At 44.1% G+C, this 25,504-nt stretch overlaps 1 protein-coding gene across 1 annotated transcript in view; it reads left to right on the top strand.

Annotated features, from left to right (window-relative positions):
- Window positions 1-25,504, top strand: part of ZFAND3 (zinc finger AN1-type containing 3) — a 195,824-nt gene that overhangs the window by 108,182 nt on the left and 62,138 nt on the right. The window contains exon 3 of the mRNA XM_056568669.1: window positions 7,719-7,898. Within this exon, the coding sequence (XP_056424644.1) occupies window positions 7,719-7,898 (180 nt within the window). The remainder of the gene's footprint in view (window positions 1-7,718; window positions 7,899-25,504) is intronic.

The following is a 25,504-nucleotide window of genomic DNA, read 5'->3' as shown; positions in this document are numbered from 1 at the left end:
CCCTGACCCTACAGACCCCCAGTGTATAGCCCTGACCCTACAGACCCCCCAGTGTATAGCCCTGACCCTACAGACCCCCAGTGTATAGCCCTGACCCTACAGACCCCCAGTGTATTGTCCTGACCCTACAGACCCCCAGTGTATAGCGCTGACCCTACAGACCCCCAGTATGTAGCCCTGACCCTACAGACCCCCAGTATATAGCCCTGACCCTACAGACCCCCGTATATAGTCCTGACCCTACAGTCCCCGAGTATATAGCCCTGACCCTGCTGGTCCCCCAGTATATAGTCCTGACCCTACAGTCCCCCAGTGTTTATCCTCTGTTCATGTAGGGTAAGTGGCCCTAATGTGAGGTCCCTGCGGACCCCCGGGCTCCTTCACCTGTATAAGTATCTGATGAGTGGCTGCACCTCCCCCGTTCTCTCTTCATCTTCTCTTGAAGGGATTTGTACTAATAAAGCCGCTCGACATCTCCCAGGAAGGGATTTTGGGCTAAATGAAAGGACGACGTTTTGTTCCCCAGTAAAAGGTCTTTCCAGATGAAGCCCCCGGGAGACGGGATTTACATGTAACAAAGGAGATTTAGAGGCGGTAAAGCTGTGATCGCCCCTGCAGTCCAACGCGCCAGATCTGTGGGCGCTGCCTGTGCCAGCCGGGTACATATCTGTGTGTTATGGGCCGGGGATACCGCTGGGCATAGGAATTTGTATAGTAAAGGGCCCTCAAAGGAGGCAAAATGCTGCTGTTAACCCCTCCAGTGCTAGACTAAACAATAAATATATAGTATGAATTATCATTGATGACATTCCCAAAGAAGTTCTGCAGCAGCCAGGATCATGTTCTGCACCCTGCACCTGAATATATATATATATATATATATATATATATATATACTGTGTATGTGTATATATATATATATATATATATATATATATATATATAGTGAGTTATCATTGATGACATTCCCAAAGATGTTCTGCAGCAGCTGGGATCGTGTACTGCACCCTACACCTGCAGGGTGGGAGGGGGTGCTGTCCTAGCCAGCAATTAAAGAAGCCGTTTGTTTCCACTTCCTTTTCAAAAACAGGTTCTGCAGCAGCTGAGGTTTTATTACGTGGAATCATCACCCGCACCTACTAAAACGTATCAGGAATATTAAAATTTTCTCCGAAGTCTGTTCTCTGCAGCTCCTCAGCCTGCAGCCTCATGTTCTGTAATAGAGGACTCAACCTGATGCAAGGCATGATGGGAATTGTTGATTTGTAAGAGCGCAGTGATACATTGTTTCAGACTGTTTACCTTACAGAGGACACAATTGTATCTACAAACCTTCAAATGTTCCAGCAGTAGATCAGTGTTCTTCAACCGGTGACTCTCTACCTGCTGCAATACTACAACTCCCAGCATGCCCTGACAGCCGAAGGCTGTCAGGGCATGCTGGGAGTTGTAGTTTTGCAGCAGCTGGAGAGCCACAATTTGGAAAACACTGCTCCACTCCTGTATCCTTTGAAGGTTGGCTGATACATTGTTTGTCTGTTTACACTGTATACAATGTATCAGTGCAAGTAAAATGTAACCACTTAGGAGGATAGGACTGAACTTGCAGCTTACCCAGGATTGTCTGCGCTGATACACTGTAACAAAACCATCAACTCTGAAACGGTATATTGTAAAGATTCAGAACTTCTGACTGTATCAAGAGTAGATCAGTGTTCCTCAACCTGAGGCTCTTCAGCTGTTGGGAGAACCACAACTCCCAGCATGCCTGGACAGACAAAACCTGTCAGGGCATGCACTATACTGTCATAGGGCTCCTGATTGATTCTTAATATTGCCCTTGAATGCACTGCTCATTGCTGTATTGCATTGTTGTAGCTGTAGTGTCCACTAGCCCAGTGTTTTCCAAGCAGTGCATCTCCAGCTGTTGCAAAACTACAACTCCCAGGATGCCCGTAAAGCCAACGTTGGGAGGAGATTACTTCTCTGCAATCTGCTATCCATTGCCTGTTGTTAGGGGAATTCCATCTCATGGATGCTGTTTTGGGAGTTGTAGTTTTGTGTCTCCAACTGTTGAAAAACTACAACTCCCAGCATGCCCAGACATCCAAAGTAGAGAGAAGATTGCTTTTCTGCAATCTACTGTCCACTGCCGCCTGTTAGGGGAATTCCGTCTCATGGATGTAGTTTCGAGAGTTGTAGTTTTGCAACAGCTGGAGACGCATTACTGCAGCCCCCTTGTAAACACCACATCTCTCTCAATATGACGCGGCAAAGCTCCTTCAAATACCAATTCTGCGGCACATTTTTTCCTTTTATACAGGGCTGGCGCCTCTAGCATTGTACCTTAATGTGCGGGCGGCATTTACCGTTCACATATCTTCATTTCCTTCTGAGTAATTGGCTTATTTTAAATCCCCTGGTGTAGATGTCGCCATTTTTGTGCCCATTAGACAACACTATTTATACCTGAGAATTTTGCATATTTATGTCAGGCCCAAATACATAAGCGCCCGCTCGGCTCTGCTGTACCCCCCCAGTCCGCCTCAAAAGAATTTATCAGCTCTGACCTTTTGGGTTCACAAATATAGGTCAGTTTCTCTTTCTGAGCTGCACAGCTGACATTTTGATTCATGAGCGTATGGAGATTTTCTTCTGGTGAATTGTTCTGCTCGTCCTCGCTCAGCGCCCGGCGGAAGATAAACGACGGTCCCTGACAGTTTGGGACCAGAAGTTCTGGTAGTCCGGGAGCCACAGCGGATCCACGTGATGGCGTCACCGTCCGCTGGGTGATCTCCGCTCCATCCACTGCATGCACTCACTGTTATTACTATGTCTATACAAGCACTCCATGCTCACTCACCATCGTATGCTACACACACACCATCATATGCTGCACACACACCATCATATCCTGCACACTCATCATCATATCCTGCACACTCACCATCATATCCTGCACACACACCATCATATCCTGCACACACACCATCGTATCCTGCACACTCATCATCATATCCTGCACACTCACCATCATATCCTGCACACACACCATCATATGCTGCACACACACACCATCATATGCTGCACACACACCATCATATCCTGCACACTCACCATCATATCCTGCACACTCATCATCATATCCTGCACACTCACCATCATATCCTGCACACACACACACCATCATATGCTGCACACTCATCATCATATCCTGCACACACTCACCATCATATCCTGCACACTCACCATCATATCCTGTACACACACCATCATATCCTGCACACTCATCATCATATCCTGCACACTCACCATCATATCCTGCACACACACCATCATATGCTGCACACACACACCATCATATGCTGCACACACACACCATCATATGCTGCACACACACCATCATATCCTGCACACACACCATCATATCCTGCACACACACCATCATATCCTGCGCACACACCATCATATCCTGCGCACACACCATCATATCCTGCACACTCACCATCATATCCTGCACACACACCATCATATCCTGCACACTCATCATCATATCCTGCACACTCACCATCATATCCTGCACACCATCATATCCTGCACACACACCATCATATCCTGCACACTCACCATCATATCCTGCACACACACCATCATATCCTGCACACACACCATCATATCCTGCACACACACCATCATATCCTGCACACACACCATCATATCCTGCACACTCAACGTCATATCCTGCACACACACCGTCATATCCTGCACACTCACCATCATATCCTGCACACTCACCATCATATCCTGCACACTCACCATCATATCCTGCACACTCACCATCATATCCTGCGCACTCACCATCATATCCTGCGCACACACCATCATATCCTGCGCACACACCATCATATCCTGCGCACTCATCATCATATCCTGCACACACACCATCATATCCTGCACACACACCATCATATCCTGCACACTCATCATCATATCCTGCACACACACCATCATATCCTGCACACTCACCATCATATCCTGCACACACACCATCATATCCTGCGCACACACCATCATATCCTGCACACTCACCATCATATCCTGCACACTCATCATCATATCCTGCGCACACACCATCATATCCTGCGCACACACCATCATATCCTGCGCACTCATCATCATATCCTGCACACACACCATCATATCCTGCACACACACCATCATATCCTGCACACTCATCATCATATCCTGCACACACACCATCATATCCTGCACACTCACCATCATATCCTGCACACACACCATCATATCCTGCGCACACACCATCATATCCTGCGCACACACCATCATATCCTGCACACACACCATCATATCCTGCGCACACACCATCATATCCTGCACACTCATCATCATATCCTGCACACTCATCATCATATCCTGCGCACACACCATCATATCCTGCGCACACACCATCATATCCTGCGCACACACCATCATATCCTGCACACACACCATCATATCCTGCACACTCATCATCATATCCTGCACACTCACCATCATATCCTGCACACACACCATCATATCCTGCACACTCACCATCATATCCTGCACACTCACCATCATATCCTGCACACACACCATCATATCCTGCACACTCACCATCATATCCTGCACACACTCACCATCATATCCTGCACACTCATCATCATATCCTGCACACACACCATCATATCCTGCACACTCATCATCATATCCTGCACACTCATCATCATATCCTGCACACTCATCATCATATCCTGCACACTCATCATCATATCCTGCACACACAGACCATCATATGCTGCACACACACCATCATATCCTGCACACTCACCATCATATGCTGCACACTCACCATCATATGCTGCTCACTCAACATCATATCCTGCACACTCATCATCATATCCTGCACACTCATCATCGTATCCTGCGCACTCACCATCGTATCCTGCACACTCACCATCGTATCCTGCACACTCATCATCATATCCTGCACACTCACCATCATATACTGCACACTCACCATCATATGCTGCTCACTCAACATCATATCCTGCACACACACCGTCATATGCTGCACACTCACCGTCATATGCTGCACACTCACCATCATATCCTGCACACACACCATCATATCCTGCTCACTCACCATCATATCCTGCACACACACCATATCCTGCACACTCATCATCGTATCCTGCACACACTCACCATCGTATCCTGCACACACACCATCGTATCCTGCACACACACCATCGTATCCTGCACACTCATCATCATATCCTGCACACACACCATCATATCCTGCACACTCACCATCATATCCTGCACACACACCATCATATCCTGCACACTCATCATCATATCCTGCACACACACCATCATATCCTGCACACTCATCATCATATCCTGCACACACTCACCATCATATCCTGCACACACACCATATCCTGCACACTCATCATCATATCCTGCACACACTCACCATCGTATCCTGCACACACACCATCGTATCCTGCACACACACCATCGTATCCTGCACACACTCACCATCATATCCTGCACACTCACCATCATATCCTGCACACACACCATCATATCCTGCACACACACCATCATATCCTGCACACACACCATCATATCCTGCACACTCATCATCATATCCTGCACACTCACCATCATATCCTGCACACTCACCATCATATCCTGCACACACACCATCATATCCTGCACACTCACCATCATATCCTGCACACTCACCATCATATCCTGCACACTCACCATCGTATCCTGCACACACACCATCATATCCTGCACACTCACCATCATATCCTGCACACACTCACCATCATATCCTGCACACTCTCACCATCATATCCTGCACACTCACCATCATATCCTGCACACACACCATCATATCCTGCACACTCACCATCGTATTCTGCACACTCACCATCGTATTCTGCACACACACCATAATATCTTGCACACGCACCAACATATCCATGGTAACAGACCAGTAACATGTCAGTGTTTCCCATCCAAGGTGCCTCCAGCAGTTACAAAACGACAACTCTTATCATGCCCCGACAGCCTTTGAGAACAAATGAAGGCACAACGGTTGGGTAACACAGTTCTATGTGGTCCAATCCTTCGATCATATCACCATCTATCTGTGCCCGGCTTCTTGCTAATCTCCCAGATAGGCAAAGATTGTTAGGAGTGCAGGGTCAGACTACACAGGGGGGTTGTTTGTAGTCTGTTACCATGGAGACGCATAGCTCTTTGTATTAGCTCTGTATCTAAGTTTCTTAATTGTTAAAGTTTCGATGCACTGGAACAATGAAACATTTGGTTGCACAGATGCAGCTTCTCCTCGAAGCCGTCTCGTAAGTCACATGATGTGCATGTTATCGGCACTGTGCCAGAAATGGTGCCACCCTTGTACGTGTCTGTGTGTGGTATTGCAGCTTTTTGTTGCCATTCAAATTGAAACCTGAAAAAAAGAACTGGCAGCTGCCCGTATACCACTTAGCCCAGTTAACATCCCGCGTCCTGCAGATATCGCCGCTCCTCCGCTGTTTCCTCCGTCTCGCCGGTCTCTGTGACCGCGTCTGCTCTTCCAGCACAATTAAAAAAAACGAGTCAATTATCGCTAAGTGCATTTCCAGGCAAGCCGCAAAGACTCCCAGACGAAAACGTTTCTCAGTTCAGTAGGGTAGCTGCTCGATAACTAATGTACTGCAGTCTATGGAGATGGACTACTGATCCCAGCATGTCCTCTCCACTGAGGATGGTGATGCTTCCCTGTTCCATCGCAGAGAAGCAGTAGAATCTAAGCGTATATCAATGCGATGTTACATTTCATAGACAAAATAGTGACTTTGGATGCTTCCAGTGCAGTGTTTCCTACCCAGGGTGCCTCCAGGTGTTGCAACACTACAACTCCCAGCATGCCCGGACAGCTGACGGCTGTCCGGGCAGGCTTGGAGTTGTAGTGTTGCAACAGCTGGAGGAGCTCTGGCTGGGAAACACTGCTCTGCATTATCTATATCCCACTGCCATTTCCTGTGATCCATCCTGGTCTATCTGTTACTAGAGATGGAATTACCCTAACAACAGGCGATGGACAGCAGATTGCAAGAACGTAACCTGCTGTCTGCGAGTTGTCTTCTGGGAGTTGTAGTTTTGCAACAGCTGGAGACACACTGGTTGGGAAACACACTATGTATGCACTGCCCCCACTTCTTGTGTTCCATCCTTGTCTGTCTGTTACTAGAGATGCAATTCCTCTAACAACAGGCCGTAGACAGCAGATTGCAAGGAAGTAATCTGCTGTCAGCTTTGCATGTCCAGGGATGCTGGGAGTTATAGTTTTGCAACAGCTGGAGACTCCCTGGTTGAGTGCATTGCAAAAATATATGAACCCCCTGCAGATTCAGGGTTCAGCAAGCCAATGCAGAGTTAAAGGGGTTATCCAGGATGATGAAAACATTGTTGCCGAAACAGCGCCGCTCTTTTTCTCAGGTTGGTTGCGGTATTAAAACATAGCTCTGATAACATTATAGGAACTAAGATGCAGTACCACCCACAACCTGAGGAGAGAGGTGGCGCTGTTTTTTAAGAAAGTTTCCACTGTAACAACTTCTGATTTTTGTTTCTTCTCTCTCTTTATTTTATAGATTTTCAAAAGAAGCAACCGGATGAAGACTCCGCCCCCAGCACAAGCAGCAGCCAATCAGATCTATTCCCCAGCGAGATAAACAGCGATAACGGAAATACCTCTATACCCACGCAGAGCAGTAGTCCCAGCCAGCCGCTCCTGACAGACCTGAATGTAGCTTCTCCCAGTGAAGATGAATGTAAGGATCATTACGGTCTATTGTGTTCTCTGAACGTCTGGTTACATGTTAAAGGGTTAAAGGTGAAGAGTTCTTTCAGGAACAATGCCACCCTTGTCCTCAGGTTTAGTGTGGAATTGCAGCTCGGTTCCATTGAAGTGAATGGAGCAGAGTTGTAATACCGCACACAGCCTGAGGACAGGTGTGGCGCTGTAACATATCCAGAATGTGACCCCATTGTCTATGGGAGCTCGAGTTACCCTAGTACAGTGTTTCCCAACCAGTGTGCCTCCAGCTGTTGCAAAACTACAACTCCTAGCATGCCCGGACAGCCAAAGGCTGTCCGTGCATGCTGGGAGTTGTAGTTTTGCAATGGCTTAAGGCACCCTGGTTGGAAAACATAGCTTTATGTGGTCTGATCCTGCCATCATATGGTCTTCTATCTCTTCCCTGCTTTTTGCTAACCCCCCGAATTGGCTCAGAGCAGGGTCTGACTACACAGGGGGTTTGTTTGTAGTCTGTTACCATGGAGACGCATAGCTCTTTGTATCAGCTCTGTATTTAAGTTAATTGTTTAAGTTTAGATGCGCTGGAACAATAAGATATCTCTGGCGCTCCCATAGACGATGCATTGAAGGCATGGATGCATTCTGGACATTGCATGGGGGTCCCAGTGGTCGGACCACCATACGTTCCGACACTTATCACCTATTATATGGATAGGGGATTAGATTTAAGTGCTGATTTACCCCTTTAATTCAAGGGAGCTCCACATGTTGTATCACGTCTTATACTCTTGTCACATCTGGAGCTGCAGCTAAAAACTGTCTATGCATGCTGGGAGTGGTAGTTTTGCAACAGCTGGAGGCACACTGGTTGGGAAACACTGCTCTGAGCATTGTTGGTCTCCCATCCACTGCCTAGACCATGATACTTGCTGCTTAGCATGCTGGGAGTTTTAGTTTTGCAACAGCTGGAGGCACTTTGGTTGAGAAGCACTGTTCTGCCTTATCTTTGCCCCACTGCCTGGTCTGTTTTCTACAAGAGATGGAATTCCCCTAACAGGCAGTGGACAACAGATTGCAGCGAAGTGATCTGCTGTCCACTTTGGCTATCCAGGCATGCTGGGAGTTTTAATTTTGCAACAGCTGGAGGCACACTGGTTGAAAAACACTGTTCTGCATTATCATTGCCCCACTTCCTGGTCTGTTTTCTACAAGAGATGGAATTCCCCTAACAGGCAGTGGACAACAGATTGCAGCGAAGTAATCTGCTGTCCACTTTGGCTGTCCAGGCATGCTGGGAGTTGTAGTTTTGCAACAGCTGGAGGCACACTGGTTGAAAAACACTGTTCTGCATTATCATTGCCCCACTTCCTGGTCTGTTTTCTACAAGAGATGGAATTCCCCTAACAGGCAGTGGACAACAGATTGCAGTGTAGTAATCTGCTGTCCACTTTGGCTGTCCAGGCATGTTGGGAGTTGTAGTTTTGCAACAGCTGGAGGCACACTGGTTGGGAAACAGTTCCCTATGCTATGCATTAGGGATAAGAAGCTGAGATGGGAGCAGCATTATAATACAAACCATAATGGGGGGCCCCATCATGTATCACTCATATACATCTCAGAGACGGCCACAAAAATCGTCTGATTATAAATAACAAAGGCGTGAAAACTTTTTTTTTTGCATTCCCACCTAATGGGCTGCGGTGGTTTCCACCAGGGGATTGTCTCATCTCTACATACAGTATATTAATATATACCGGGGACCCTCGCGGCGCTGTAAGGATATAGAGAGTCAGACGGGAATCTTCTATTCCCCGGAGGATTGGGACAGATGTATTTTCTCATTGAGACACAAAACCCTGGAAAGATTCAGAACGAAAAATCCTCTAAGCAGAAGAGAATACGGATTCGGGAGACTCAGCGGGGGAGGGGGGGGGGGGTGACACATTTAATGTGAAAAAGGTAAATCATTAACATGCCGGCGATGATGATGATGTTGATAATAGCAGAAATCTGACAACCTGTTTGGGAAGGGACGAGACATCAGTGATGAGCCCCCGGAGCCCAGAATTAATGAGCTACTGTTATGTAAATGTCGTGTTAATTAAGAGAAGTCTGAGGGAGCGATAAATCTGCGGGAAAAAAGCTACTGCGATCTGCGCGCGTCCTCACCTGGTACGGCGGGCGCCCAATACTCCAGGACGGACAGTGCTGTACAGCCCCAACATTGACAAATCCATTTTTCTTAAGTGATCTCATTAGTGGAGGAAACAGACGCCAGGAGATGCCAAGTGCCTGATATGAAGAAGCTTCAGTCACAGGTCCTGCAAGGACAGAGGACCGCAGAGACGGGAGCGTCCGTCATCCGCAGAAACCAGAGGAAGAACATGTAATACTGCCCACGTATACAAGAATATATCTACTATAATACTGCTCCTATATACAAGAATATAACTACTATAATACTGCTCCTATATACAAGAATATAACTACTATAATACTGCTCCTATATACAAGAATATAACTACTATAATACTGCTCTTATATACAAGAATATAACTACTATAATACTGCTCCTATATACAAGAATATAACTACTATAATACTGCTCCTATATACAAGAATATAACTACTATAATACTGCTCCTATATACAAGAATATAACTACTATAATACTGCTCCTATATACAAGAATATAACTAGTATAATACTGCTCCTATATATAAGAATACAACTACTATAATACTGCCTCCCATATACAAGAATATAACTACTATAATACTGCTCCTATATACAAGAATATAACTACTATAATACTGCTCCCTATATACAAGAATATAACTACTATAATACTGCCTCCTATATACAAGAATATAACTACTATAATACTGCTCCTATATACAAGAATATAACTACTATAATACTGCTCCTATATACAAGAATATATCTACTATAATACTGCTCCTGTATACAAGAATATATCTACTATAATACTGCTCCTATATACAAGAATATATCTACTATAATACTGACTCCTGTATACAAGAATATAACTACTATAATACTGCTCCTATATAAAAGAATATAACTACTATAATACTGCTCCTATATACAAGAATATAACTACTATAATACTGCTCCTATATACAAGATTATAACTACTATAATACTGCTCCTATATACAAGAATATATCTACTATAATACTGCTCCTGTATACAAGAATATATCTACTATAATACTGCTCCTATATACATGAATATATCTACTATAATACTGACTCCTATATACAAGAATATAACTACTATAATACTGCTCCTATATAAAAGAATATAACTACTATAATACTGCTCCTATATACAAGAATATAACTACTATAATACTGCCTCCTATATACAAGAATATAACTACTATAATACTGCTCCTATATACAAGAATATAACTACTATAATACTGCTCCTATATACAAGAATATAACTGCTATAATACTGCTCATATATACAAGAATATAACTACTATAATACTGCCTCCTATATATAAGAATATAACTACTATAATACTGCTCCTATATACAAGAATATAACTACTATAATACTGCTCCTATATACAAGAATATAACTACTATAATACTGCTCCTATATACAAGAATATAACTACTATAATACTGCTCTTTTATACAAGAATATAACTACTATAATACTGCTCTTATATATAAGAATATAACTACTATAATACTGCTCCTATATACAAGAATATAACTACTATAATACTGCTCCTATATACAAGAATATAACTACTATAATACTGCTCCTATATACAAGAATATAACTACTATAATACTGCTCCTATATACAAGAATATAACTACTATAATACTGCTCCTATATACAACGATATAACTACTATAATACTGCCTCCTATATACAAGAATATAACTACTATAATACTACTAAGTATGACTAAGGCCGCAGATTGTGGCTGAAACGCGTCACCTACCTATCATCATGCCGTGTTACTGCTGAATAAATTATTTCATATTGCTTGGAATCTCCGCTGGACATCTCTTCATTCTTTACATTAATATACGAGTTGTGGTTCAGTCTCGTCGAAGACGCAGAAAGGGCGTACGAGTGAGCTGTGCCTAACACTTGGACTTTGTAATAATATAACTACTATAATACTGCCCCTATATACAAGAATATAACTACTATAATACTGCCCCTATATACAAGAATATAACTACTATAATACTGCTCCTATATACAAGAATATATCTACTATAATACTGCTCCTATGTACAAGAATATAACTACTATAATACTGCCCCTATATACAAGAATATAACTACTATAATACTGCTCTTATATACAAAAATATAACTACTATAATACTGCTCCTATATACAAGAATATAACTACTATAATACTGCTCCTATATACAAGAATATAACTACTATAATACTGCTCCTATATACAAGAATATAACTACTATAATACTGCTCCTATATACAAGAATATAACTACTATAATACTGCTCTTATATACAAGAATATAACTACTATAATACTGCTCCTATATACAAGAATATAACTACTATAATACTGCTCCTATATACAAGAATATAACTACTATAATACTGCTCCTATATACAAGAATATAACTACTATAATACTGCTCCTATATACAAGAATATAACTACTATAATACTGCTCCTATATACAAGAATATAACTACTATAATACTGCCTCCTATATACAAGAATATAACTACTATAATACTGCTCTTATATACAAGAATATAACTACTATAATACTGCTCCTATATACAAGAATATAACTACTATAATACTGCTCCTATATACAAGAATATAACTACTATAATACTGCCTCCTATATACAAGAATATAACTACTATAATACTGCCTCCTATATACAAGAATATAACTACTATAATACTGCTCCTATATACAAGAATATAACTACTATAATACTGCCTCCTATATACAAGAATATAACTACTATAATACTGCCTCCTATATACAAGAATATAACTACTATAATACTGCTCTTTTATACAAGAATATAACTACTATAATACTGCTCTTATATACAAGAATATAACTACTATAATACTGCTCCTTTATACAAGAATAGAACTACTATAATACTGCTCCTATATACAAGAATATAACTACTATAATACTGACTCCTGTATACAAGAATATAACTACTCTAATACTGCTCCTATATACAAGAATATAACTACTACAATACTGCTCCTATATACAATAATATAACTGCTATAATACTGCTCCTATATACAAGAATATAACTACTATAATACTGCCTCCTAGCTGAGAGGTTGTGTGTGTGTAGCTCTCCTGATGTCTGGAGAAAGCCCGGGGCGGGGCCACCCTGGGTGGGGAAGCTCCCCAAGCAAGGCCCAGGCTTCTCGGCCTATTCTGGGAATTAATCCCCAGACACCACAATCCATGGATGAAAATCCTAAAGTTTCTCTGGATGTGAGAAATGTTCAGAATGTTGTCAGTTCTGGTGCAGCAAGAAGCACAGATGAGAAGAAAGCTGTGGAAGTGAGGAAAGAAACTTCATCAAGTAAGGTAATGGCTGCAGGTACAATCCACCCCTCCTGCAGTCAGACAGAGGAGAACATCCCTGGAGAAGCAGACCATGCAGGAGAATCTGCAGCAGCCTGTCCTGATACGTTCTGACCGCACACGATACGGGAGCGGGAGCAGCGCAAAAGTTACAAGCACGCCAGAGGGGACCAGAGGGAGTACACCAGGAAGGCTTCAGGGGGCCACAAGTGCGGTCACTGAGAAGAACCAGGGGCCCAGTCCCCAGTCTGGAGATTGTGACCCTGCAGCAGTGACCACAGCACCGAGACAGATCCCACCTCAGAAGCAGAGTCCTGTGAGTACCCCACCAGCGCGGCCCCCCAATACTCAGCGGGCGCCTGAACTATGTCTGGCCGAGCAGATCCCAGCTCTGGTAAAGAGACTTGAGACTTTAAAAAAGACAAAGTTACAGCTGCAGAAACAGATAGACTGTATATACAAGCTAAAGGCAGCAAACCCCAATAACCAGGCTGTACATGATAAGAAGCTGAGCTCCCTCGCTGTGCAGCTCGCTGACACTGTGCAGGACATGGAGGACGTATTGGACCAGATGGGACCAGTCGCTGAGACCTTCAGAAATCAGCAGCGATTTGAGGGATATAAGGAAAGACCAGCGCCAAAGTCATCTACTGCTGCACCTAAGTCTCCAGCCTCACCAGGGGACACCCAGCAGTCCTGTACAAGACAAGTGGACATCCAGCAGTCCTGTGCAAGACCACTCCTCAGACCAGCCAGCTTCCCTTTTGAGAAAGGAAATTTGTACAGACAAGCAGAAGCAAGCGTCCAGCAACATCAGAGACCTGCAGAGACTCCTCCAGAGGTACCACAAGTCCCAGCAGTCAGCACGGTGAAGCAGGACTATGGACTCCTACCAGAAGGTAACTCTGTAACCGTTGTGCAGTCACCACAAGCCCCTGGGGGCAGTAGAGAGCAGCAGGACTGTGGACTCTTACCTGAAGGCAGCAGTGCAGCAGAGAGTTCACAGGACATGGCTCTGCAGGGCTTGCTGGGCTCTGTAGTGCAGGATCATACTGCCAGTGACTGCAATGATATGAATGTATGTGATATTACTGATAATGTGTCTGCAGAGGGGAGCGCTTCACAGTCTGTGTGGGATCTGGGGTCATCTCTGGGGTCAGGTCCACCATTAGTTCAGCCTTCAGAGGCTTGTGACCCCCAGAGTATAGAGGTTGATGGTGGGGAGGGGGCTGTACAGTCTGATGCACAACACTTCCCCCCTTTAGTCACACAAGTGTCAGACCCCCCTAGTACGGCTGGTCAGCAGCCACCACAGCGCCCCCAAGTACAGCAGGAGGGTAGAAGTAGTGGCGCTTCCTCTGGTAATGCCTGGAGCCGCGGGTCACCATTCATGTCCAATGTGAATTATACAGGTCAGGCTTTCAAGAGGAGGAACGTGGTCAGGTTCAGACATAGAGGGGCCAAGGAGGAGCTGCCTGACAGGAGGTTTGTGGTCCGTGAACTTCTGTGCCACCAAATGGGCTTCCTGCCATCTAACATCCTGGCAGTGATAAACCTTCCTGACAGGCAGGGCTATGACGTCAGCTTCAAACTCATGTCTGACCTGGATCGCTTCTGGGCCCATGTCACCCGGGTGAGAGATGCTGATGGCTGGAATAAGTTCAGCTTTGTCCCCATCTCCAGACCGGACACAGCGAATGTCACCATTATATTCTGGAACGAGTCTGTCCCCCCCCAGGATATTGTTGTGTGGTTAAAGAGACACTGTGACCTAATGTCAGACCTGACTAAGACCAGGGATGAGGACGGCATATGGACGGGAGGGTGGAAGGTCCTGGTAAAGTTACGGCAGATAAACAACATAACCCAACATCTGCCCAATTCTTTCTTCATTGGCCGGGAGAAAGGGGTTTGTTTCTATGCAGGTCAGCCCAGAAAATGCTTCAAGTGTGGGAAGACCGGTCATATCGCGAGTGTGTGCACCCTAGTGAAGTGTAATTTATGTGGGGAGATCGGCCATGTCAGCGCCACCTGCCAGAATATCCGCTGCAACCTCTGTGGTAAGACCGGTCACTCCCACAGGGACTGTCCTGACGCCTGGCATAACATCTGTAAGGACTTCCCTGATGAGGACCTGCTGGAGGGGGCAGAGGACCTGGAGGAGGAGACGTTGGTGTCAGGGTCAGCAGTGACACAACCTGAGCCTCAGCATAACATGGGTGACACTAGAGGTGACGATATGGGTGACAATATTGGTGACACTAGCGGTGACAATATGGGTGACAATATTGGTGACACAGTGCCCGACCAGTCCCAGCCAGGAGCCACTGAGGGGAACAGGGAGGTCACTGAGCAGGTTGTGGCCATGTCTTCTTCTGCCCCAGCATCAATAAATCCGCAGAAGAGACGGAAGAAAGACAAAACCAGCCGTAAGCCTGAGGAGGGATGGACCACTGTCCAAAAACCTTCCAAAAAGAAAGTAGACCCCGGGTCAGGTGTCATGACCATCACAAATAGGTACAGTGTCCTATCAGAGTCAGACGTTGAGGAAGAGATGGAGAGGGAGCTAAAGAGAGTGATAGATGAATTTAATGAAGACCAAGAGGGTGATCCCCCCACAAAAAAGAGACCCCCACGAGCAAAACGTCTGTCCGAATCGGACATGGAAACAGGTGGTCAGCAGGAGGGCTCAGACTCAGATCTGTGATGATGGGGGTGACATCTCTGCACTTTCTTCTTTCCTTTGTTATGATGGCCGACTTTACCCTTAAAGTGTTCTCCAGTAATGTGAACAGTGTCAGAGTGAGGAGGACCAGACATGTCGTATATGACCATCTAAAGTCTATTGATGCTGACATCTTCTTCTTACAGGAGACACGTTTAAATACTCAAGGACTGTTACGTGAGGCAGAGCGTGAATGGCGGTCTGGTCCATCCTTTTGGTCACTGGCTGTGGAACCAAGTGCCGGGGTCTCTATCCTGTTTACCACCAATGATGTAACTGTACATAGGCTGACAGAGGTATTGATGGGAAGGTGCCTAATGCTAGAAGTTACTATTCGGGGTAGAAGGCTCCGACTCATTAATATCTATGGTTCACAGACAGTGACTGAAAGGGTTAACCTTTATAATGAAGTGAAGCCATATCTCTTCACGTCTGTCCCCGTCATCTTGGCTGGAGATTTTAATGCCTCCAGAACATCTAGTGACAGAACATCTAATAGACCTCTAACACGAGACTCCAAGGTCTTAAACAACATCATTCTACAGGCCGGGTTGTCAGATGTGTTTGTGCAGGGTGGTCGGAAACCAAAATTTACCTATTTCTGTGGTGGAAGAAGTAGTCGTATAGATTTAGCTCTGGTTAGTCCCACAGAGACCATTGGTGAGAAGGATGAGAAGATCGTCCCTTATTCTGACCATCTGGCCTTATATTTCTGTTTGGGTGTCACACAGGGTCCTGAGACAGGTAGAGGGTTGTGGAGACTGAATTCCAGTCTATTAGAGGATCCTTCTGTGCAGAGACAGGTTCACTCTCTTATACAGAGTCAGCTAGAGAGAGTGGACTTCTATGATGATATGGCCGCCTGGTGGGAGGATGTCAAGGATGAGATCAGAACCCTCTTAAAGAGACTGTCAGTTATAAAGGGGAAGAGTAAGTATGGCCAGTATCTCAAGCTGCGGAAAGAATTGGAGTCACTATATTCGGCGGGTGGGGACCAACAAAGGATAGACCGGCTGAAATCTGAGATAAGGCAGTATCAGTACAGCAGGTATACCTCCCTGGTTCTTGAAAGGGATTATGGGTCCTTAGGGTCTCCTGATCCCTTTGAGAATTGCCGGGAGCGGGTGGCAAATAAATCTGTCACCGGTCTCACTGACTCCCAGGGTGTTTTGCAGGAATCTCGGGAGGGTATCCTGGGGGTGGTGAGATCGTACTATGCTGACTTGTTTCAGAGGAAGGTTTTGGATAGAGACAAGATGACCCAATTCTTGGAGACAACTCCGCTCCCTGATACTAATGATTTGGACTTTTCTCCTTTGACAGCAGAATTGACGGTGGCGGAGGTCAAAGAGGCCATTGATAAGTTACATCTGAAGAAGGCACCAGGTCCGGATGGGATAACAGCAGAATTCTATAAGACATTCAGAGACCTCTTGGCCCCAATCCTCGTGGATGTTTATACAAATTGTCTAGAAAGTCACCTGATGCCTCCATCCATGAGAGTGTCCTCACTGATTCTGCTGTCTAAAGGTAAAGAGCCGAGTGACATCAAGAACTGGAGGCCAATTGCCCTCTTGAATGTCGACAGGAAGATTCTGGCAAAAATCCTGTTTTCTAGGTTAGTTTGTCTGTCCCCGGCACTGTTGGCAGGCTGTCAGTATGGCACAGTAAAAGGGCGGAACATCTCTGGGGCAGTGATCTCCATAAGGGAGATGTTTGAGAGATGTAAAGCCCTGAGGTGTGGGAGATATGTTGTGAGTCTTGACCAGGCTAAAGCCTTTGACAGAGTAGATCATGAGTATCTATGGGCCACTTTGTCAAAGTACGGTATTCCGGGACAATTCATCGATTGGCTGAAGACTTTGTATTGTGAGGCCGAGAGCTTTCCTCTGATCAATGGTTGGCAGGGTGACACCTTCAGGGTTGAGGCGGGGGTGAGACAAGGTTGCCCACTGAGCCCGCTGCTGTATGTATTTGCATTAGACCCGTTTCTGAGGTCACTGCAGGAGTGTGGTTTTCAGGGGGTGCCGGTCCCCCACTGCCTACCCCTGAGTGTTGTTGCCTACGCGGATGATGTGACTGTAGTGATATCTGAGCCTCGTGAGGTGGAGATGTTGTCTGCGGCCATCAGAAGTTACTCGGAGGCCTCAGGGTCTCTGGTCAACCTTGAGAAGAGTCAAGCTCTCTGGGTATCAGATACTGATCCAGATTTTGATCTGACCCAATTTGTGAGAGCCTCCTCCTATATTAAAATCCTAGGGGTCAAATTCGGGAGGGACGATAACGCCAAACTAAATTGGGAAGAGAAGTTGGAAGCCGGAAATGCAAAGGTTCAGCGATGGAAGAACTGGAGGCTGACCTATAGAGAAAGGGTTAAAATGTTGAAGACTTACCTGGTCCCCGTCTTTTTGTATGTCTCTGTTGTTTTTCCTTTGCCAGAATCTTTCTCTGCTCGGCTCTTTAGCCTGTTCTTCCAAATGTTCTGGGGGAACAGGTTGAACCTGATAAAAAGAGGGGTCACCTACCTACAGAGGAGAGAGGGTGGGTTGGATATGCTGAATCCAAGGGTGTTCTTTGACTCCATGTTTCTAAAAGTTAATTTTGGTTGCCTGGACTCAAACAACAGCTCCCTGTGGGCGAATAGTATCAGGGACTGGATATTGCCTTTTGCAGAGTCTTGGGTGCGAGGCGGCAGTCTCAAGAGGGGGAGATGGACGCGTGACTACCTCCCCCCGTACCTGGAATACGGGCTCAGATGTCTGAAGAGATGGCGCATTGAGAAGTCCTATATAGAGAGTAAGCCAAGGAAGGATCTATACGTAAGGGTTTGTGGGGCTTTCTTCTGTTCTCCACTTGCCTTGAGGGATTGTGTGACCAGCACTTTACAAGAAAGTCTAAAGTTCCTCAATGGGAAACGACTCCCCGCAAAATTCTTTGACATAGCTTGGCTGTCGCTCCATGGGAGGCTCTTTGTCAGGGGTAACCTGAAATATCTAAGTGTCTCAGATAGGAACTGTCCTCTAGGTTGTCAGCAGGAGGAGACCATGGAGCATTTCATATCTGACTGCAGGGGCGGGAGGAGGATATGGGAAGAAGTGTCCAGTAAGCTGAACATCCCATTACTGCAGAACCTGACGTATCCTGACATCGTATATGCTGTACCATCCAGTAACAGGACTGTAGACAGAGAGACAATGTACATAATTATAACAATCATTAAATATTACCATTGGCACATGAGAACTAGAGTGTCCATACACAACGAGCCATTCCACCACATCACAGCAGTAAGACAGATCATGTCCGAGCTCCAGTGGGTAAAGTCATTAGAGATACGGAGGAACCAAAATAATGGGAAATTATGGAGGAATGTCTCTTTGGTTTAACACGGATGATGTCATGTTATTTTATTAAATTTTTTGTGTTTTTCCTTTTCCAGCAAATGTGGACTTTCTAAGTTTAATATTACTCTGTACATACTCTAGTTGAGTAGTCATTGTGTGTACAATGCTTGTTATTTTTGGTTTGCATTGTAAGAATTTATGTTAATTGTAATTTTGTTTGTTTTCACAATAAAAATTGCCTCCTATACACAAGAATATAACTGCTATAATACTGCTCCTATATACAAGAATATATCTACTATAATACTGCTCCTATATACAAGAATATAACTACTATATTACTGCTCCTATATACAAGAATATAACTACTATAATACTGCTCCTATATACAAGAATATAACTGCTATAATACTGCTCCTATATACAAGAATATAACTGCTATAATACTGCCTCCTATATACAAGAATATAACTACTATAATACTGCTCCTATATACAAGAATATAACTACTATAATACTGCTCCTATATACAAGAATATAACTACTATAATACTGCTCCTATATACAAGAATATAACTACTATAATACTGCTCCTATATACAAGAATATTACTACTATACTACTGTCTCCTACATACAAGAATATAACTACTATAATACTGCTCCTATATACAAGAATATAACTACTATAATACTGCTCCTATATACAAGAATATAACTACTATAATACTGCTCCTATATACAAGAATATAACTACTATAATACTGCTCCTATATACAAGAATATAACTACTATAATACTGCTCCTATATACAAGAATATAACTACTATAATACTGCCTCCTATATACAAGAATATAACTACTATAATACTGCTCTTATATACAAGAATATAACTACTATAATACTGCTCCTATATACAAGAATATAACTACTATAATACTGCTCCTATATACAAGAATATAACTACTATAATACTGCTCCTATATACAAGAATATAACTATGTAAAGAATGAAGAGATGTCCAGCGTAGATTCCAAGCAATACAAAATAATTTATTCAGCAGTAACACGGCATGATGACAGGTAGGTGACGCGTTTCAGCCACAATCTGCGGCCTTAGTCATACTAAGTATGACTAAGGCCGCAGATTGTGGCTGAAACGCGTCACCTACCTGTCATCATGCCGTGTTACTGCTGAATAAATTATTTCATATTGCTTGGAATCTGCGCTGGACATCTCTTCATTCTTTACATTAATATACGAGTTGTGGTTCAGTCTCGTCCGAGACGCAGAAAGGGTGTACGAGTGAGCTGTGCCTAACACTTGGACTTTGTAATAATATAACTACTATAATACTGCCCCTATATACAAGAATATAACTACTATAATACTGCTCCTATATACAAGAATATATCTACTATAATACTGCTCCTATGTACAAGAATATAACTACTATAATACTGCTCCTATATACAAGAATGTAACTACTATAATACTGCTCCTATATACAAGAATATAACTACTATAATACTGCTCCTATATACAAGAATATAACTACTATAATACTGCTCTTATATACAAGAATATAACTACTATAATACTGCTCTTATATACAAGAATATAACTACTATAATACTGCTCCTATATACAAGAATATAACTACTATAATACTGCTCCCATATACAAGAATATAACTACTATACTACTGCCCCTATATACAAGAATATAACTACTATAATACTGCCCCTATATACAAGAATATAACTACTATAATACTGCTCCTATATACAAGAATATAACTACTATAATACTGCTCCTATATACAAGAATATAACTACTATAATACTGCTCCTATATACAAGAATATAACTACTATAATACTGCTCCTATATACAAGAATATAACTACTATAATACTGCTCCTATATACAAGAACATAACTACTATAATACTGCTCCTATATACAAGAATATAACTATTATAATACTGCTCCTATATACAAGAATATAACTACTATAATACTGCCTCCTATATGCAAGAATATAACTACTATAATACTGCCCCTATATACAAGAATATAACTACTATAATACTGCCCCTATATACAAGAATTTAACTACTATGATACTGCTCCTATATACAAGAATGTAACTACTATAATACTGCTCCTATATACAAGAATATAACTACTATAATACTGCTCCTATATACAAGAATATAACTACTATAATACTGCTCCTATACACAAGAATATAACTACTATAATACTGCTCCTATATACAAGAATATAACTACTAGAATACTGCCCCTATATACAAGAATATAACTGATATAATACTGCTCCTATATACAAGAATATAACTACTATAATACTGCCTCCTATATACAAGAATATAACTACTATAATACTGCTCCTATATACAAGAATATAACTACTATAATACTGCTCCTATATACAAGAATATAACTACTATAATACTGCCTCCTATATGCAAGAATATAACTACTATAATACTGCCTCCTATATACAAGAATATAACTACTATAATACTGTCCTCTATGTACATGAATTGGCAGACAATGTTGATTTTTATATCGCACTTTCAGTTAATATTGATGCACAATAAGTGTCTAGAACACATAATAGATAAGATGTGATGTCTATATATGTCAGTGCCAGAATTCTTGCACGTTTGATTACTAAATGCCCCTGATGGTTTCCTTGTGATCTGTGCCATTTTAGAATAGTATAGTTATATATCTATTTATTTTATCATCTCACATGACATGTATTTCTGGCATTACATAACACCTTTAACATTAGTTTGGCGCTATATTTTTAGTTACACCTCACCAATTGCTAACACAGGATTTGCATTACATTTTTTCCTGGTCTGATGGAGCCGAGTGGGACTTTTACTGAACTGTTTGACCAAAAACAGTTTTCATTTATTCTCTTCCACGGTTTCTGCTCTTTGTTTCTCCTGGCGTTGAAGACGATTCTCACTGGAGCATCAGGAAAGGTGGGGGAGGTAAAATACGCTAGATCTTTGTGTACAAGCCTCGAGGCTGAAGGGGTCCGTCTTGGGGCGGCAGTGAAGGGGTCCGTCTTGGGCCAGCAGTGAAGGGGTCTGTCTTCTACCAGCAATGAAGGGGTCCGTCTTATACCGGCAGTGAAAGGGTCCGTCTTATTCCGGCAGTGAAGGGGTCCGTCTTGGGGCGGTAGTGTAGGGGTCCGTCTTATACCGGCAGTGAAGGGGTCCGTCTTATACCGTCAGTGAAGGGGTCCGTCTTGGGGCGGTAGTGTAGGGGTCCGTCTTATACCGGCAGTGAAGGGGTCCTTCTTACACCGGCATTGAAGGGGTCCGTCTTATACCGGCCGTAAAGTGGTACATGTTTCACCAGCAGTGAAGGGGTCAGTCTCATACCGGCAGTGAAGGGGTCCGTCTTATACCGGCAGTGAAGGGGTCCGTCTTATACCGGCAGTAAAGGGGTACATGTTTCACCAGCAGTGAAGGGGTCAGTCTCATACCGGCAGTGAAGGGGTCCGTCTTATACCAGCAGTGAAGGGGTCCGTCTTATACCGGCAGTGAAGGGGTCCGTCTTATTCCGGCACTGAAGGGGTCCGTCTTGGGGCGATAGTGAAGGGGTCTGTCTTATTCCGGCAGTGAAGGGGTCCGTCTTATACTGGCAGTGAAGGGGTCCGTCTCATACCGGCAGTGAAGGGGTCCGTCTCATACCGGCAGTGAAGGGGTCCGTCTCATACCGGCAGTGAAGGGGTCCGTCTTATACCGGCAGTGAAGGGGTACATCTTTTATACCGGCAGTGAAGGGGTCCGTCTTATACCGGCAGTGAAGGGGTACATCTTTTATACCGGCAGTGAAGGGGTCCGTCTTACACCAGCAGTGAAGGGGTCCGTCTTACACCAGCAGTGAAGGGGTCCGTCTTACACCGGCAGTGAAGGGGTCCGTCTTACACCGGCAGTGAAGGGGTCCGTCTTACAACGGCAGTGAAGGGGTCTTTCTTACAACGGCAGTGAAGGGGTCCGTCTTACACCGGCAGTGAAGGGGTCTTTCTTACACCGGCAGTGAAGGGGTCCATCTTATACCAGCAGTGAAGGGGTCCGGCGTTGTTAAACAGCGGCTTTAATTTGTCTCCCTGTTTGAAATGCCGTCCAATTATCAAAGCTGCCGCACTGAAGCGGTTACCGGGGCGATCCATTTATCTTAACCCATCTGCAGTAAAGAAAAAAAATCTGCGCTTCACGTTTACGCAGTGAATACTTTGAATTGGCCCGTTGGCTTAACAAGATCTCCTGAGAGCGTCTACGTGACGGGGGAGCGGTGGACCAGCTGGATGTAGGCCAACATTGATTGCCGGCTTAAAAATACTTCTACGGGGGGGTGGGGGGGAATCCAACACACAAAAACTGCGCGGACCCCCGGAGGATTGAGTTTGCCTGTAGACTTTTTATTTCAATAAGCTTTTATCACATTCTATCCTGTGAAATCCTCCGTCCCAACACATTCCACCCGCGAACACTTGATGAACCTTTCATCTCGCCGTCAGTGGATGGTAATAAACAGATCGCTCGGACTATATCATTTGTAGCGCGACGCACATTAAAAGTGACAGGTTGTTATTTGTGGCGCGAGCTCCTTACTTAGGAGAGACGTTCCGGTGATGTATGGACCATCTCGGTGTCAGGATGGAAGAAGATGTTGGCACACTAATGCAAAATGGGTGACGAAAACAGGTGTTAAATCACACGATAGCTTTCCGGAATGGTCTCCTGGCCACAGACTCTTCATGTGACGTGCCGGGGGGGGGAGATCAGATGTCTGTAGGGCATTCCTCCATGTCTGGTCTTACTACTGATCACTGCTGTGGTCTATAGAGTTGTAACATGGAACGGTCCGCTATATTCTGCAGAGTGCAGTTATTTATGTCCTAGATGTGGGGCCCTCCACAAAACGGGAGTCGGAGTCCTGTTCTAGTGAACATTATATATCAGTGACTGTTCTGAGATTGGAGCCATCCCTGGTCCTGTGTCACATCCAGTACCTGTCTGATCATCCAAGTGGTCCTGTCCTTGGTCCTGAGCCAGATCCATCATATGGTGCTGTCCATGGTCCTGAGCCAGATCCATCATGTGGTGCTGTCTATGGTTCAGATCCAGCACACTCTTTCTGATCATACAGGTGGTGCTGTCCATGGTCCTGATCTCGCAAACTCTTTTTGATCATACAGATGGTGCTGTCCATGGTCTTCATCCAGATCTATGGTCCTCAGCCACATTCATCATGTGGTGCGGTCTATGGTTCAGATCCAGCACGCTCTTTCTGATCATACAGGTGGTGCTGTCCATGGTCCTGATCCCGATCCCACACACTCTCTTTGATCATACAGGTGGTGCTGTCCATGGTCCTGATCCATGTTCCTCAGCCACATTCATCATGTGGTGCGGTCTATGGTTCAGATCCAGCACGCTCTTTCTGATCATACAGGTGGTGCTGTCCATGGTCCTGATCCCGATCCTGCACACAATCTTTGATCATACAGGTGGTGCTGTCCATGGTCCTATGTCAAACCCAACAATCCCCACTGTCGCCTTACACAAGTGTGTCTGTTCATGGTGCTTTGCCAAATCCAATGTAAACTGTGCTATATATGGAGGCAAACAAGAAGCCATCCATGGCCTCCTCCAGAAATAGTTCTAGGTGATCAGACATCAAGTGGTGCTGATCTTGGTCTTGTTCCAATATAGTGTCAGCGCTGATGGTTCAGGGAATGTCTATGGTCCTGTGCCAGATCCATTGCTTTCTAGTGTTTCACATAAGGTAGAACTGTCTATGGTCCTGGACAAGTATTCAAGTCCATTGTCCTCATGACGATATATAACTCCGCCCACTGATGGAGGCTGTGGAGCTGTCTATGGTCCTGA

This window comes from Hyla sarda, chromosome 3 (assembly GCF_029499605.1).
Source record: "Hyla sarda isolate aHylSar1 chromosome 3, aHylSar1.hap1, whole genome shotgun sequence".
NCBI classification, from domain to species: domain Eukaryota; kingdom Metazoa; phylum Chordata; class Amphibia; order Anura; family Hylidae; genus Hyla; species Hyla sarda.
Note: the sequence above shows the minus strand (reverse complement) of the source record. Positions and strands in the feature narration are given on the sequence as shown.